This window comes from Trachurus japonicus, chromosome 22 (genome assembly GCF_045865225.1).
Source record: "Trachurus japonicus isolate A0001 chromosome 22, Traja_1.0".
Taxonomy (NCBI): domain Eukaryota; kingdom Metazoa; phylum Chordata; class Actinopteri; order Carangiformes; family Carangidae; genus Trachurus; species Trachurus japonicus.
The window spans coordinates 12,478,690-12,492,417 of record NC_140928.1 but is presented as its reverse complement, the minus strand read 5'-3'; the positions used below and the strand labels follow the sequence as shown (position 1 = coordinate 12,492,417).

The 13,728-nt window shown below is 41.8% G+C and overlaps 2 protein-coding genes across 5 annotated transcripts in view; both read right to left on the bottom strand.

Annotated features, from left to right (window-relative positions):
• Positions 1-6,210, bottom strand: part of stxbp6 (syntaxin binding protein 6 (amisyn)) — a 151,056-nt gene extending 144,846 nt beyond the window's left edge. Inside the window, exon 1 of the mRNA XM_085767251.1 lies at positions 6,154-6,210. The gene's annotated coding sequence lies outside the window, so the exon portion shown is untranslated. The remainder of the gene's footprint in view (positions 1-6,153) is intronic.
• A 1,418-nt stretch (positions 6,211-7,628) lies between these two features.
• fermt2 (FERM domain containing kindlin 2) overlaps positions 7,629-13,728 on the bottom strand; it is a 40,220-nt gene continuing 34,120 nt past the window's right edge. For 2 of the 4 annotated variants that reach the window (XM_085767760.1, XM_085767757.1), the window contains 4 exons: positions 12,363-12,383; positions 11,219-11,343; positions 10,924-11,065; positions 7,629-10,195 (listed from right to left, as the gene is read on the bottom strand). In XM_085767760.1, coding sequence (XP_085623886.1) covers positions 10,022-10,195; positions 10,924-11,065; positions 11,219-11,343; positions 12,363-12,383 — 462 coding nt within the window. In that variant the 3' untranslated portion in view covers positions 7,629-10,021. The remainder of the gene's footprint in view (positions 10,196-10,923; positions 11,066-11,218; positions 11,344-12,362; positions 12,384-13,728) is intronic. The other 2 variants (XM_085767761.1, XM_085767758.1) reach the window with 1 other exon arrangement.

Genomic DNA, 13,728 nt, shown 5'->3' with positions numbered 1-13,728 from the left:
AACCAATCACAGCTACTCTTGTGAATTTGTTTGGATATTTTACACAATTGCTGACATGGACTCACTTTTTACAAAGCAATATTGATGACTGCCAAACTTTTTTTTATTCTTTTTTTTTTTTTAACAGAATGGTTAGAGCAGTTTTGAACTGTTAGTGAGTTATTCATTTAATTTTACATGAGCAATTTTCAGGAGCAGCTGTTCTCCCCTGACCTGAGCACAGTTTATCCACTTAAACTAATCTTCCTACTATTCCCCTATGATTTTCTATTAAGTAGCTTTAAAGTATTTTATTCATGGTTCATCACTCATACATTACGAATTATAATCAAATCCAAATTAAGTTTTTCAGCTCCAAGAGAGAGGCACATGTCACACCTACGGATATCGACGCCTTTAAATATATTAACTTACTGTATAATTCTATATTATTAGGTATTTAATTCAAAACCTTGACATCTTGCCTGGAATTTAAAAAAAAAAACTCTTGTGTAGGTTTGAGTAAAGTTCATCACATAACATGAGCTTGGATCTGCCAAAGGATCCAAGGGGTCAAAAGGTTAATCAGGAACTACTGTCACTGACACTCCCTCCACCCCTCCACCCTTTATCCAGGATTCCCAAAAAATCCTGGAATACATAAACAAGACCCTCCAACCTGTGACGTTACTCACGGAGCAGCTAGTGCAGGCTGGTTGGATTAGGGAGAGTGAGGTACCTCAGTCCCCGTGGTGAGCAGGGTAAACATGGAGATCTGACGATAGAGGAATGGAACGGTGCGAGGGACCTTTTGCTCCAACCACCAGCTGCCTCTCATCTCCCCTCACGGCCAGATGGCTGCCATACACTCTCACACTCAACACACACTCCCAAATACACTCTCCATCCCCAATTTTTCTATTCCCTATGTCTCTCTGCTGCACTAATCAAACACTGAATTTGTGCGGTTTGCTGTTTACCCCGCGCAGTGTGAGACTTGAGATGCACACTGGTCACAGAGCAGCATGGGAGCTCACTAGAGAGAAAAAACACACATCCCATTGTGGTCAAGCTGACATGCATACATTACTTCAAAAAGTGAGAATGTGCGTGCACAGTGTGCGAGATGTTGCGTGTTTTCCTTTGAGGATTTTATTGCGAGTGCCTCTGTGTTCCAAGTGGAGAATATCAAACAGTACAGTGTTTGATTTTCTTTCATCAAAGTTGTTTTCTTGTGGTTCTCGGGAACTTCGTGGAACTCTGCACATTCAGGGAGGCGGACGGTGTGTTTACATGAGGAAAGGGGCGTCTCGAACCTCTTGTTTAGGTTTCACATGTCAAGTGAGGAAATAAGTGTGTGTGTGTGTATACTGTATGTGTGGGTTTTCCTTCTCCCCATGCACGTTTCACATTTTCAAACCCAGTCGAGTGTAACAAAACCCTCTGATAACCTTGAAGCAGTGTGAAATAAGAAAATATTAAAACCTCAGATCTGGTATTGATTTTTTTCCAGCAGGTGCCTGATAGAAAATCTCTCACATGTGGCCCCTGACCAATCACATTAGATACTCCAGAACCGTTTGTGATAAATGGCTCTGAGCTGAATAAACTCCTGACCTCTTGTGTTGTTTTAGGAAATTTGCTTGCATTACTGAATCGCGCCCATTTTTCATGTTCAATTAGCTTCCTTTGCCTGAGCGCGTTTCAGTTAAAGTCCTCTGGTAATCAGCATCAAGGGGGTATACACCTGGAGCAATCATGCTCTTTTGTTGCATGCAGAATTGTGTCCAGTGTAGCATGGAAATACAAATGAGCTTTCACAGAGTGGGTTGAGCTGAAAGGCGCTCTCTAAAGTACATCTGTATCCCTGTTTACAGCCAGTCATTCTGGGACAACGGTTGTCAGAAGGATTCATCTGATTGATTCAGAAGATCTGTCAGATCATAGGGGGGAGTTGATCCATGTGGCCTCCCACTGCTGGAACACAAGAGAGACCCGTCACTTCGTTAAAAGGATCCAAACGACTTTATTCCTCACACTGACATCAGTTTTGACAACAAGTTTTCTTCTTTAAAAGTGTGAATTTTGGAATCGGTCGTCTGAGTAACTCTTTTGCCAACGGCAGCCATTTTAAGTTTGCTTTGAAGGAGCCATTAACCGTCCATTATCTGAGCTCTCGCCAGCCTCAAGTAACGACTTTCATGCTCAGATCAATCATGGCTTCTTTGTTGCTTTGGAGAATGTGGCAACGAAATTTGCTTTCAGTCCATGTTTTGAATACTGCATTACAAATAAAAATTGTTACTCAATCAATGACACATTTAGTTTTAATGTAAAAAAAAAAAAGAAAGAAAAATCAATATTTAATTAAATTCAGATGGTTGCTTTATGAGGGAAAAGGGAGGTCTCAAGAGCAAGGTCTCCCTAATGATGCAGTATTATTCTGTTTACCATATCTGGTTGCACAAACGTCCACTTTTTAACAGTTAAGTTAATAGTTCAGCATCTTTCTTTTTTTTCTTGAAGTGAACAATGTCCCGTTTTTGAATCCCTTTTTTGTCATTTTATAAAACAGTGGAAAAACACATTCAACCATGAAGCTACTGAGAATCAGTGGACCTGGAGAGACACAAGTCAGAAAGATAATATAACATGTCAGGGGTGGGGTATATCTTCATTTTCATTTTCAGATTGACACTATTTGAAAGCAGTGTGGAAGTGATGACATTACCATCAATACAGCTGCTGATGTTGTTGTTGTTCATTGTCTTCATCTGGGTTGTTATGAATAAGGAAAGTGAATACATGGCAATCTCTTCCTCAAAGCCTACATCTGTTTCGCTTCAGAGAACAAAGGAAATACAGCGTGGAATGCAAAACACCTCATAGCTGTGATATGTGTCACAGTCAGTCTTCTATATTTCCCCCTGCCTGCTATCATGCATCATGCCAACTCTGGAGAAACATTTAATCTCACTTTGCCCACGGGCAGCAGCTTAACTCAGGAGTGGAAACAGGATTTTCAGAGGGAGAACCCATCCTGAATCAAACCGTATACTCTGGGGTGTGCTCAAGTCAGATTTCAGAGTAACTCACTGGGCCAAAGACTAACTGTAATGGAGCCACACACCATTAAACACAGCAAACTAAATCCATCTCCATCACCACAGCCAGGGAGTCGAATGATAGACGGGTGGCACTCTCCATGAGTCACCTCTGTTATTATAAAAGATTCAGATCCTTGAAAGCTTCTTTGGGGCCTTTGGATCTACATTATTGAAGAAATCCTTGAGTGTGAACCCTCAGCTTCTTCGATAGATACAGTCTTGTGAATGCTGGGACCTGTAACCCCTGTATCCATGAATCACTTTACACTGCATTGTTTTCTATTAGCTCTTAGCAACACATCTGAGTCTGCTTTCACTGTTTTCTCACTTTCCTGTCTCGACTGTCCCCCTCTTCTCACTGCTCTGCACCCTTTTATCATTTGATTGCCAGATAACAGTCAAAATGAGCTAATTTAGCCAATCGTTGTAGAGAGCTCTCCAGAAAGAGCCGAGAGTCCAATTTCATTTTGCAAGTTCAATTTGGTCTTTTATTGTTGCAGGACAAGTGGTGTCACTGTTTCACATCCCAATGCCGCAGAGATGCACAGGAGGCACTGACTTATTTCTTATTATGATTTTGATATCTGGGAACAATTTGAGACAAACATTGATAACAAATTAAATGGATGAAACTGAAGATGAAGTCACCAATGAGGTCTTGAAAGGTGATGGCGTTAGATGGGCTTTTTGATGTTACTGATCCAAAGGGATCAATTTATAAACAGTCTTACACTGAACCAGATAAATTGAAAATTGTCCCTGGTGTCTCATTTCAGTCTCTGTCTGCACCTTATTTCCTGAAATTGCACTTTGATTGGCTTTTATTTTTTTATCATTAAAAGCAGAATTCCCCGTTGACTCTTGTTGTGTGATGATTTTGGCAAAATATCTCCCATAATTCTTTTTTTCCCCTTCTCGTTTGACAAGTCAGCAGATCCACGCTCCCATCATGCCCCGGGCAAAGACAGGTTCCTCCACCACTGCACAAAGGAACCTGACACTTGTCTGTTTGTTTCACATGTACTCCCTCACAACGGCAGCTGCTTCCACTGCATGAACTTGACTGAAAAACAAGATTCAACCAAACAAAACAGGTTGTAGTGAGTGAGGCGATGCACATTTTACCCAATTTTCTGTTACAGTGCTTTAAGTCAAAAGGTCCCTGGGGCCGAAGTGGATTACTTTATAATAAAAAAGCTCTCACAGCAAATAGCCAGAGAAAAGCTTTAACTTGAAATGTTATGCGGGCTGGAACAGACACAGCGTCTGTAGCTGTGGCAATTTGATCACACTTGTGCACATATGCATGACCATGCAATTCTCGCGTGCAGCAGAAAGTGTTGATGCAAACGTCTTGGCTAACAACAGGCCCATCTCATCTCTTTAGACATCATGTGACATGAGCTCATCAGCTGAGAGGACACCCTCCAGATCAGCTCTGAGACTTTAATGACATGTTTATCGTTTCTGCAGCGGCGTGCGTTATGTCGCCGACTTCAAGGCAAGATGAACAAGGTGGATGACCTCAGGCCTACACATGCTCTTCCAACAAATGAGATGCAGTCGCGTAGAATGTTTATGAACCAGACTACTAAAGGTTTGTCCTAACACAAGAGGCGTCATTGGCTTTATAGCCATTAATGACTCAACATCTTGTAAACAAGTCAATCACCAATATGTCACATTTTCCCCCTCACATAAAATCCCCCTATGGTATCTGAATGACCTTGCCCTTCAACATCTGTTAACAGCTGTAATACCAGTCTGAAAAACTTCATATGAATTAAATGATGGTAAAAATGAACCTGTCTTCGTGGGCTCTTAGAGCTGGGCTTTAAACCACACAGAGCTTTGACATATGTTTTCCCGGAGCCTTTAAACTCACAGTTTAGCAGCAACAGAGTGTAATGGATGACATCAAGATAAGAGTCTTGGCTCTCTTCAGTGTTTAGCCCAGACTGAGCATTTTCCATGGAAACATATCTAGACCGTACTGTCCAAGATAATGGGAATAACATATGTCAGTTCTTTTTAAGGTGGAATTTCTATGTGTACACAAGAGGTCAAGCACACAGACGGGTTGATAGATAGAGCTGGAAATAATGAGTTCTGCATTATTATTAGAACATTTTTCCAAAAGATCGGGGCAGTGAAAGTGCAGGCTTTCAAAGGGAATTAATGCAAAACACACACTGGAAACACACCAGACTGCTTAGTAATTAAAGTTGAAGCCATTTGTTGCTCATTACAAACAAAAAAATATCCAAGGCTCTCCAAAATGATGAAAAGCACTTACTTTGAAAAGTTATTGCATTGATTAAAGAAATAAATGTAGAGGGAAAGCAAAACTTGGCAAAAGCCAAAGAGTTGACAACCAGCTTTGAGTGCTTTTGTGGTTGGAGTTGAATGCTAAATATGAGCATGTAAATATGTTTACAACGTGGAGGTGTGAAGAGGGGTGTAATGTTCACATTGTAGTTTAGCATGCTGGTATGATTACATGTGTTCATTGTGCTGAGGCTGAGGGGGATGTATGTCATTAGTTTTACAGGCATTTAGTCATGAGCGTATTGAACTGATGATAGAACTTGAAAAAAGGTTAAGGGAGCATCAGAGTCATTACAATCCATCCTGTGCTTAATGGCAAGACATGGCAGTCCAATAGCTGTTTAAGACATTTCACACAAAACCCCATGGTGCCATTAGAAGATAAGTCAAGGGTTCACTAAAGTCATTAGGATTCACCATCAGGGGAGCATGAATGTAAGTATAAAATTTGGTACCAACCCATCCAGCAGTTGTTGAGTTTTCAGTTGGACTTCAATGGTGGACCGCCACCGTCCTTTTAACCACACCACTAGCCTGGTTAAAACCCTGCAAGATCTCATCACTCTACATCATGTTACCAGCAGTAGATACTTAGGCCTCCAGCTACCGTGAAATACCCTGACAATGTGCGGCAGTCGCTGGTGAACGAGAATAAAAAGCAATTGATCGAGACAAGGTCACAACACTGATCTTGTGGGAAAAAGAGCAAGTTCTCATCAAAGGAAATTTCCAGGCTTACCTGAAACCAGCTTATCAGCACATCTGCTGTCAAGGCCAACATTATCTACGGCAGCCTGCTCACTGCAGGCAAAAAGGGGTAAAAGTCAGAAACACTTTCCTAGAGCGAGATCTCCATGACATTAACAATGACTTTAACTGGCTGTGAACTTCAGGAGTGAGGAAGAGCAGAGCGCTGCTTCCTTACAACTGCACCATGCAGATTGTTCAACCAGGAAGCTGCTGTGTTGAACGGCAACAGGTGCACCTCTGCCCCCATAACCCCCCCTTGTATTGTGCTACTTCTTTTATGTTTTTACTTCCTGCATTTTAATTGTTTGTGAGCAGCACAATCTATAAATGTCAACCTCGGGTCTCCTCCCACCTTTTCTTCTGTCACATCATCCACCCTGTCCTCCCGAGGGGTCTGAGGAATTCCACGTCACTAGGTGGAGCCATGGCTGATGCATCGTTACTTCCCATACACACTGTGAACACAATAGGCCAGATCCCGCTGGAATATGAGCTATATAGGGAACATCAGAAGCTGCGGAGAAAGGCAAGAGTGTATGCTTCCACATCTAGATCCCACCTACAGTACAAGTGAGTCTTGGAAGTTGGCGCTGTCAAACGCCCTGGTTTAAGCGTTGGATTGGGACATGTCTTCAACGAGAACAGGGTGTTCTTGCAGCTCCCACTGTGATGCTGCTGCAGAACACATCTGATCACAAAACTGACAAGAAGGTGGATACAAGCTCACAAGCTGCTGAATGGAGCACCAGCTACTAATTATCCAATACTTAAAGGCTGACTGCAGCAGTCCACTGTAAAAGCAAATTATTAGACATCAATAAGAGAAGAGTGGATGATATTCTCAGTTTTTAAAGTGGATTTGATTATGCAAGAGCTCTGTTGTTCACAATAAACTGTCCTTCCTTCCACACTGACTTCATCTAATCTTACACAAGCTGTTGTCTAACCCGTTTTAACTGTCGCCTGTAATTATAGTCATCTTCATCATCTTTAGCATCACCACAGTGGACATCAAGGGGTGTGAGCTGCTCCCCAGTCCCCACAGCCACTTACACCTCCGTGCTCCAGCTGCTCAGCAGGTGACAGGGAAAAAATGTGCCACGTCCACTGCAGGGGGAGGAGGATGGGCAGGAGCCTGCAAATAGACAAGAGTGTCTGCAGGTGTTCTCTGATCTAATCTCCTCCTCAATCTGGCACTCGGGTTTCTGCTGGGATGCCAGGTAAACATGAGAGATTTGGGCGAGGAAACCTTTGGAAAAGTTAGGAACGTGGTGAGGATGAGATGACGGGAGAAAAGCTGAGGGAGCACAGATTGTTGTACGGTGCCATCTGATGGACAAACACAGCAAGTGCGGTGTATAGTGAAGTACCATATGCACCTTTTAATTACTTCTACTCTAAATAAAGTCTTTACACATTCTGCCTTTGGGAAATCATGTACAATCAAGCATAGAGAACACTGCGTTTAAATAAAAATTACTTTATTTTTTAAAATAAATGCATTTTTTTACAGTCAGAAAGCAGAGCAACAGGACATGCACTGCTGCTCTTGACACTGGAGGCAAATAAAAACAACATCAGAGAAAAAACAAAACAGACTAGGTTTGATTTTCCTCTTACCTCTGTTCATTTTTGCTGATTTGTCTCAAACTCCAGGGTCTAAACAATGTGGGTCTCCTTCATATGGACATTATTAAATGGCACACTTCGGCTGTGACAAAACCAGACAAGTAAGTGAAGTATTTTTAAAAAGGAGCTGAGCAAATTAAATTTGCAGCAAAAAGAAAAAAAATTGCTCAAAGTATCAATGTCAGTCTAAGAATGAGCTAAAAATGATGCAACTTAAGGCCACAGATGTTCAGCCGCAAGTTGTAGAAGAGGAAGCAGAGAAATCAATAAAGTTAAGGAGTAATGCACGAAAAAAAGAAAACATTTAAAAAGGCATACGTTTCTGAATTTTAGAAAAAAAAAAGTACTCGACAAACATCTTAATCAAACCTGGAGTTTGAGACTAGTGTTATCTTCATATATATTCATATATATCTTCATCTGAAAATTCAGTAAGACCACAACATTAGCAGGCACAATTCTGAATACTACATATGTTGACAGATGGCTCCCCCCCCCCCCTTTTTTTTCTGAACGGAAAGACTTCCACACCCCCCAAAAAGCAGAAAAAAAACTGTACAATTCTATAAAACGTTTGTGTTTTTACATTAGTTACAAAAAAATAATACTTTATTTACTGATCCTTCATACTGAGGACAGAAGAGAAAAAAACGCTTGCATATTCATTCTTCAAACTCAGTGACCTTTTGCTGGTGTGTAATGATAAAAATGATAATAATAACAATATTAATACTATACGGTGTGAGAAACAGTATGGCAGTAAAGTAAAAGTCGGCACAAGGAAGTGACAATCCCTTGTGTTATGTAGTGTACACGCACAAAGCAATGAGATGTCAGAGGTTCAGATCTGGATGCAATTCAAAGTGTGCCATTGTGATTTTGCTACTTAGATGTGTGGTCACAACAGCAGCAGCCAAAAAACAAATACATTTGGCAAAATGTTAATGCGTTAATGGCACATCCAGGTCAGAAAATGAAAAACCTATACTGTCAAACTCTGCTTAAAGTTTGGAAAAGATAATGTGCATTTTAAAAAATCATTTAGCTTCTTCTTGATTCTTTAAATATATATATTTTCAAAAACTAACCATTAAAACTGTCAGTGTGATGAGACGTTTTAAATACACATGCACAAGTGATCTAACTTAGTTCGACATCTCCACCAACCACAGTTTTTAAAAGGCGTCTTAAAGAGACAGTACACAGTCCAAACACGAGACTAAATGACTTTTTAAAATGAACGCTTTCGCAGCGAGGACATTTAGGTTGGCTGGAAACAAACAGGACACCCACCCCAAGTGCACTGAACTGTAGTGTGTTTTCAGACATGCTCAGCATTAGCAGTCTATCACATCCAAAACAAAGCTCAGACTCTCCATATCACACCTGTCAGCTAATACAATGACGATTCAAATAGAGAGAATAGACTCCCCGGCTCTGAAACAAAGACAACAGACATCAAAAGCAAAAAAGGAAATTTAAAAACAGCTTATTCATAAACAGGACTGTATAGTGTAGAAGTGCTTACATGTGACTTCAAAGAGATTAAACCCTTCATAGAGTGGATAGGATGCACACCGGTGTTTACAGATACCCTCTTTTTGATTGGACTCTTTGATGAAGCCCATCTTTTAGGATAAATAATTAGATATAACTGTGAGTATCTGTGGCACTATATCACAACAATGTTTTCATGACAGTTTGATGTCGGCTCCTTTAGTCCAGTTCTAGAAGAGAGAGAGAAATAAACACAGCGAGACAAAGGGTGAAGAGGAAATAAAGGATCTTTGGGATTAAATCTGGTGTTCGATTGGTTTTTAAAGGGTAGTCATGGACGTAAGTTGATGGCCATCAGTCCAGGAGGAGAGGAGGCAGGAAATCGTAGGAACACTGGACAAATATCCCAGTTCAGGTTTGTGTAAGGCTTCTGTTCAACCACAGGAGTTAAAGTTCAGAGTTCATCTGGACTGCGTTCAACCACAAATTTGTGTTGTAACAAATGACCTTGTCGGCGTTAATGCAAGAAGGAACTAGAACAATTAAAACGATATCAGCATGGCAACAGTTGTGCTGCTCTGGACGCTTCAGCACAGCTCCAAACAATTAAAAAGACTGAGAAATAGGAGAATAAAATAAACCCATACAATGTGTTCCACCCCCCCCACCGCTTCCCTCCTGGCCCCCTGACCTACAATCGTTGACCCCTGGTGGATGAGGGGAGGGGCGGCTCAGACCCAGCCGCTGGTCAACTTATAGAACATCTCCTCATCTAGAGACTCGTTCTGGTCCTTGGCGCGCGTGGACAGGAAGATGTAGCCGCCGATGAACTCGTGGACCACCTTACAGTCCACCTCGGCACAGGTGAAGGACAGACTGGGCTCGTCTGCAAATTCCACCGTCACCTGAACACACAGAGCACAGAGCATGACGTCAGCCCAGCTCTGGAAATAACTGGAGAAATGTAATCATGTTTGGTAATGGAGACAACAAGATGAACGGCACTGCAATGTAGCGTCCAATGTTTCCCTGAATTATTGTTGACAGAGCCCAGAGAACAAGTGCACGACCAGAAAGAGGCTATTACAAGTCACATCTATTACAACTCTGCCATAGAAAGAAGTAACAAACAAACTTCTCCTTCAACTTGATCCAACATTTTCTTTTTTTTATAATTAAATAAACAACTGAACAGATGAATACACATCTAAAATGTTGCTGCTTATAACAAACGGGTAGTCAAACCCAATGGAGAGTTTCAGACTAAAAATCAATGTGGCAGAACCAGAGCTAGTCTTTTATTCCACTTCTCTTCCCTGTTAAAACCTGGCACCTACATTACCCACAATGCAATTTAACTACTGACAGTTAAGTGTAGCTGAGGTGTAGATATTTTAATTTGTAGTCTTCAGCTGTAGCAGATGCTGAATCAAGAGACTTTGTGCAGCTTCTTTTGGAGTCGTAAAAGGCTCAACACATTTTTTATCTGTTAATCAGTGGTTTAGATGACTATTTGTTTTGGCTCCAGAAAAAAACGACTTCCAATACTCCACAGAGCATAGAACTAGGAATATAGAAGTCTATTCAAGGGAAAGCTAATAAAACAAATTACAATTTTCCAAGTGTTTCCTACCATCTTGATCTCCCAGTTGACGTTCCACTGCTTCATGTTGCTAAAGCGCCAGGTCTTGATGGCATCTCCAGAGCTGGGGTCCATCCGGATCAAGCGGTTATAAGTGATGCCGATCAGCTCCTCCTTCTTTACACCATGGAACCTGCAGAGAGGAAGAAAAAAAAATACAAGAAAACACTGTGAAATTAAAGTGAGTAGATAAAATGAGCACATTAAACTCAGTGTGGGTGATGGAGATAAAAGTACAAAAGACACAGCAGTTTACTGAACTCAAGTCATCTGGGACAAAACTTACTTGGCAAGGAAATGAGTGATTCCAAACTCAGGCAGGGACTGCCACGCCTGGATGAAGCGCATCTTGGCCTCGATGAGACTCATCTGGGCCACATTCTGGTGGGCTTCAAGGATCCGGGCTGAAATCTGACAAATACACAATCACAGATATTACACACGTGAACGTTTCAGTACTCTCCCACCAGCTGAAGTCACCAAAAACACTTAGCATATTCCAAAAGTGAACAAACATATCCCATCACCGCACTTCAACCACCCGATGCACCCAGCTCCAAACACGCACCCAATGCGTAAATAAGCCGTGGCTAGCTCCAGACAGACAGTGTCAGCCAATACCCATAGAGCTGTCACAGTAAAAATCTACTTCACACAGCTAGGAACTATAAAGAGAGGCGGATAATAAACCTATGAGCACACTAAAGAGTCAGACTATGGTTAGTAAGCCAAGGGAAGCGTTTGTCTGTGTATATTTTCCCACTGTCTTTAAACGTAACATTTTATCCATCAATTAAGACAGCCACCATAGGTTAACCGTCTCAGATGAGGCCGACTCTGCTGCCGACTCTTTCTTCTGCATGTTGAAGAACTACAAATGTGTGTTCACGACCCTCGAGATCACTACTGATTTCAGTTCATGCAAGTGCGATATGAAAAATGTGAGTCATCGCAGCACACAACATTTTTCCAGTCTCCCAGATGTTGCACTCAGCTACTAAGGAAACACAACAAATGTGGATGTCAGAAATTCATTCATCATTTTGTTGCCGTTTAAAGCGAGGACACACACACATGGAAACATTTTCAAGAGTCAATGTTTCAACAATTATAATGAACTGAAATCAGCATCTGTCTAAAGGGTGTGGTCATCGATCTCTATAAGCCTATACAATTTGATTGACCATATAGATTTGTGGACCAATAATGTAAATAAAAGTACAAAGACAATAACAATATGCATCATATGGCTCCCTGAAGAGATAAGAGAGCATAGAGAAAACACACAGACTATCAAGAAGTCTACTATCCATTCTTCTAGAAGCTATGGTGACTACATCCTACAGCTACTTAGAGATAGGTTAATATTCAGCGTCATGCACTTATATATGTTTTTTTAAGGCACGCAGTGGACACACAGCTCAACTTACCAAGTCCCTGATATAGCCTGGCTGAAGAGGGGAGGTGGGGATGGGAGGATGACAGAGAAGAACGAAGGAGATGCATAACAAAGTGAGAGGAAGAAATACTGGATAAAGAGTACAAGCAAGTAAGATCAGTGTTGAGGGAGGAGTGTAACAAGCAGGAGACCATGACTGTAATAAAAAAAAGGGTCAAAGTTGGAAGAGGGCATCATGCAGTGTTCGGCCACAGGAGGGACAGTACAGCAGCAATTGGACAGCTTTTATATTTCAAGACTTTCACAATACACCGCTTCCCTGTAACTCCTCCTCCGTCCACAAGGTGGTGATAAAAGCCAAGCAGCACACACTGGAGGCACCGAAATGTAGGAGTGTCATGTCTCCAAGCTCCAGGAGTTTATTATTGTGACCTTATGATTTTCTTTTCTCTTATGTAAATGTACGGATTTGGCCGGAGACCATTCTAGTCCATGTAATCTAAAAAATCCTGTGTGTGTGTGTGTGTGTGTGTCTATCCGCCGGGAACTGCAGCACGGAAGCCTCCTCAGTCAAATCTTGCCACAGGAAGTCCAGTTTAAGGGAGATGGGGAGGGGTCACAGCTGACTGAGAGCTAACGGGCTTTTCCCAGACAGTTTTCCCGCGCAGCATTCCCAGGCATGGCTCATTTCCTGGTGCCCCACACCCACTACATGAGTTACACGCTACATGTGTGTGAGTGCACCAGCACATGCACATACAGTACTGTACATATAGGCCATTAGCCTTTCATGTTGCGCCTGGGGACACCCTCTATCAGACTGGCTTTGAGAGGGAGACTGGAGCTGGGCCAGAAAGAGCCACAGCCCCACACACACACACACACACACACACACACACACACACACACACACACACACACACACACACACACACACACACACACACACACACACACACACACACACACACACACACACACACACACACACACACACATATACCCACCCACACACGCACACACAGTCAGGGTTATACTCTTAAAAAGTCCCAGTCCTGCCCCCTGTTGAAGCTGGACTCTGTTCCATACAAAGAATTAAAACCATGGAGGCTTTTTTCTGTATCCGTCTTTAGTAAGAAACACTGAAACATGACACTGGAGTCTTGTCTTCTCCTGCTATTGTAAGTGAAGTGGGTCAGGGACAGTGCACTTTGACATTTGAGCTGCTAATCATTGTAACCAAGATAAGACAACTATTATTTTGTCAGTCTTCAACTACAACAGCTCCCATGAGTGTGTGATGACACACACACACAGTATGACTGATGAGAGATGTACTGTAGTTCCTGAATGCTACATCTTGATTAGAATGACAGGCTCCTAAAATATCAATAATG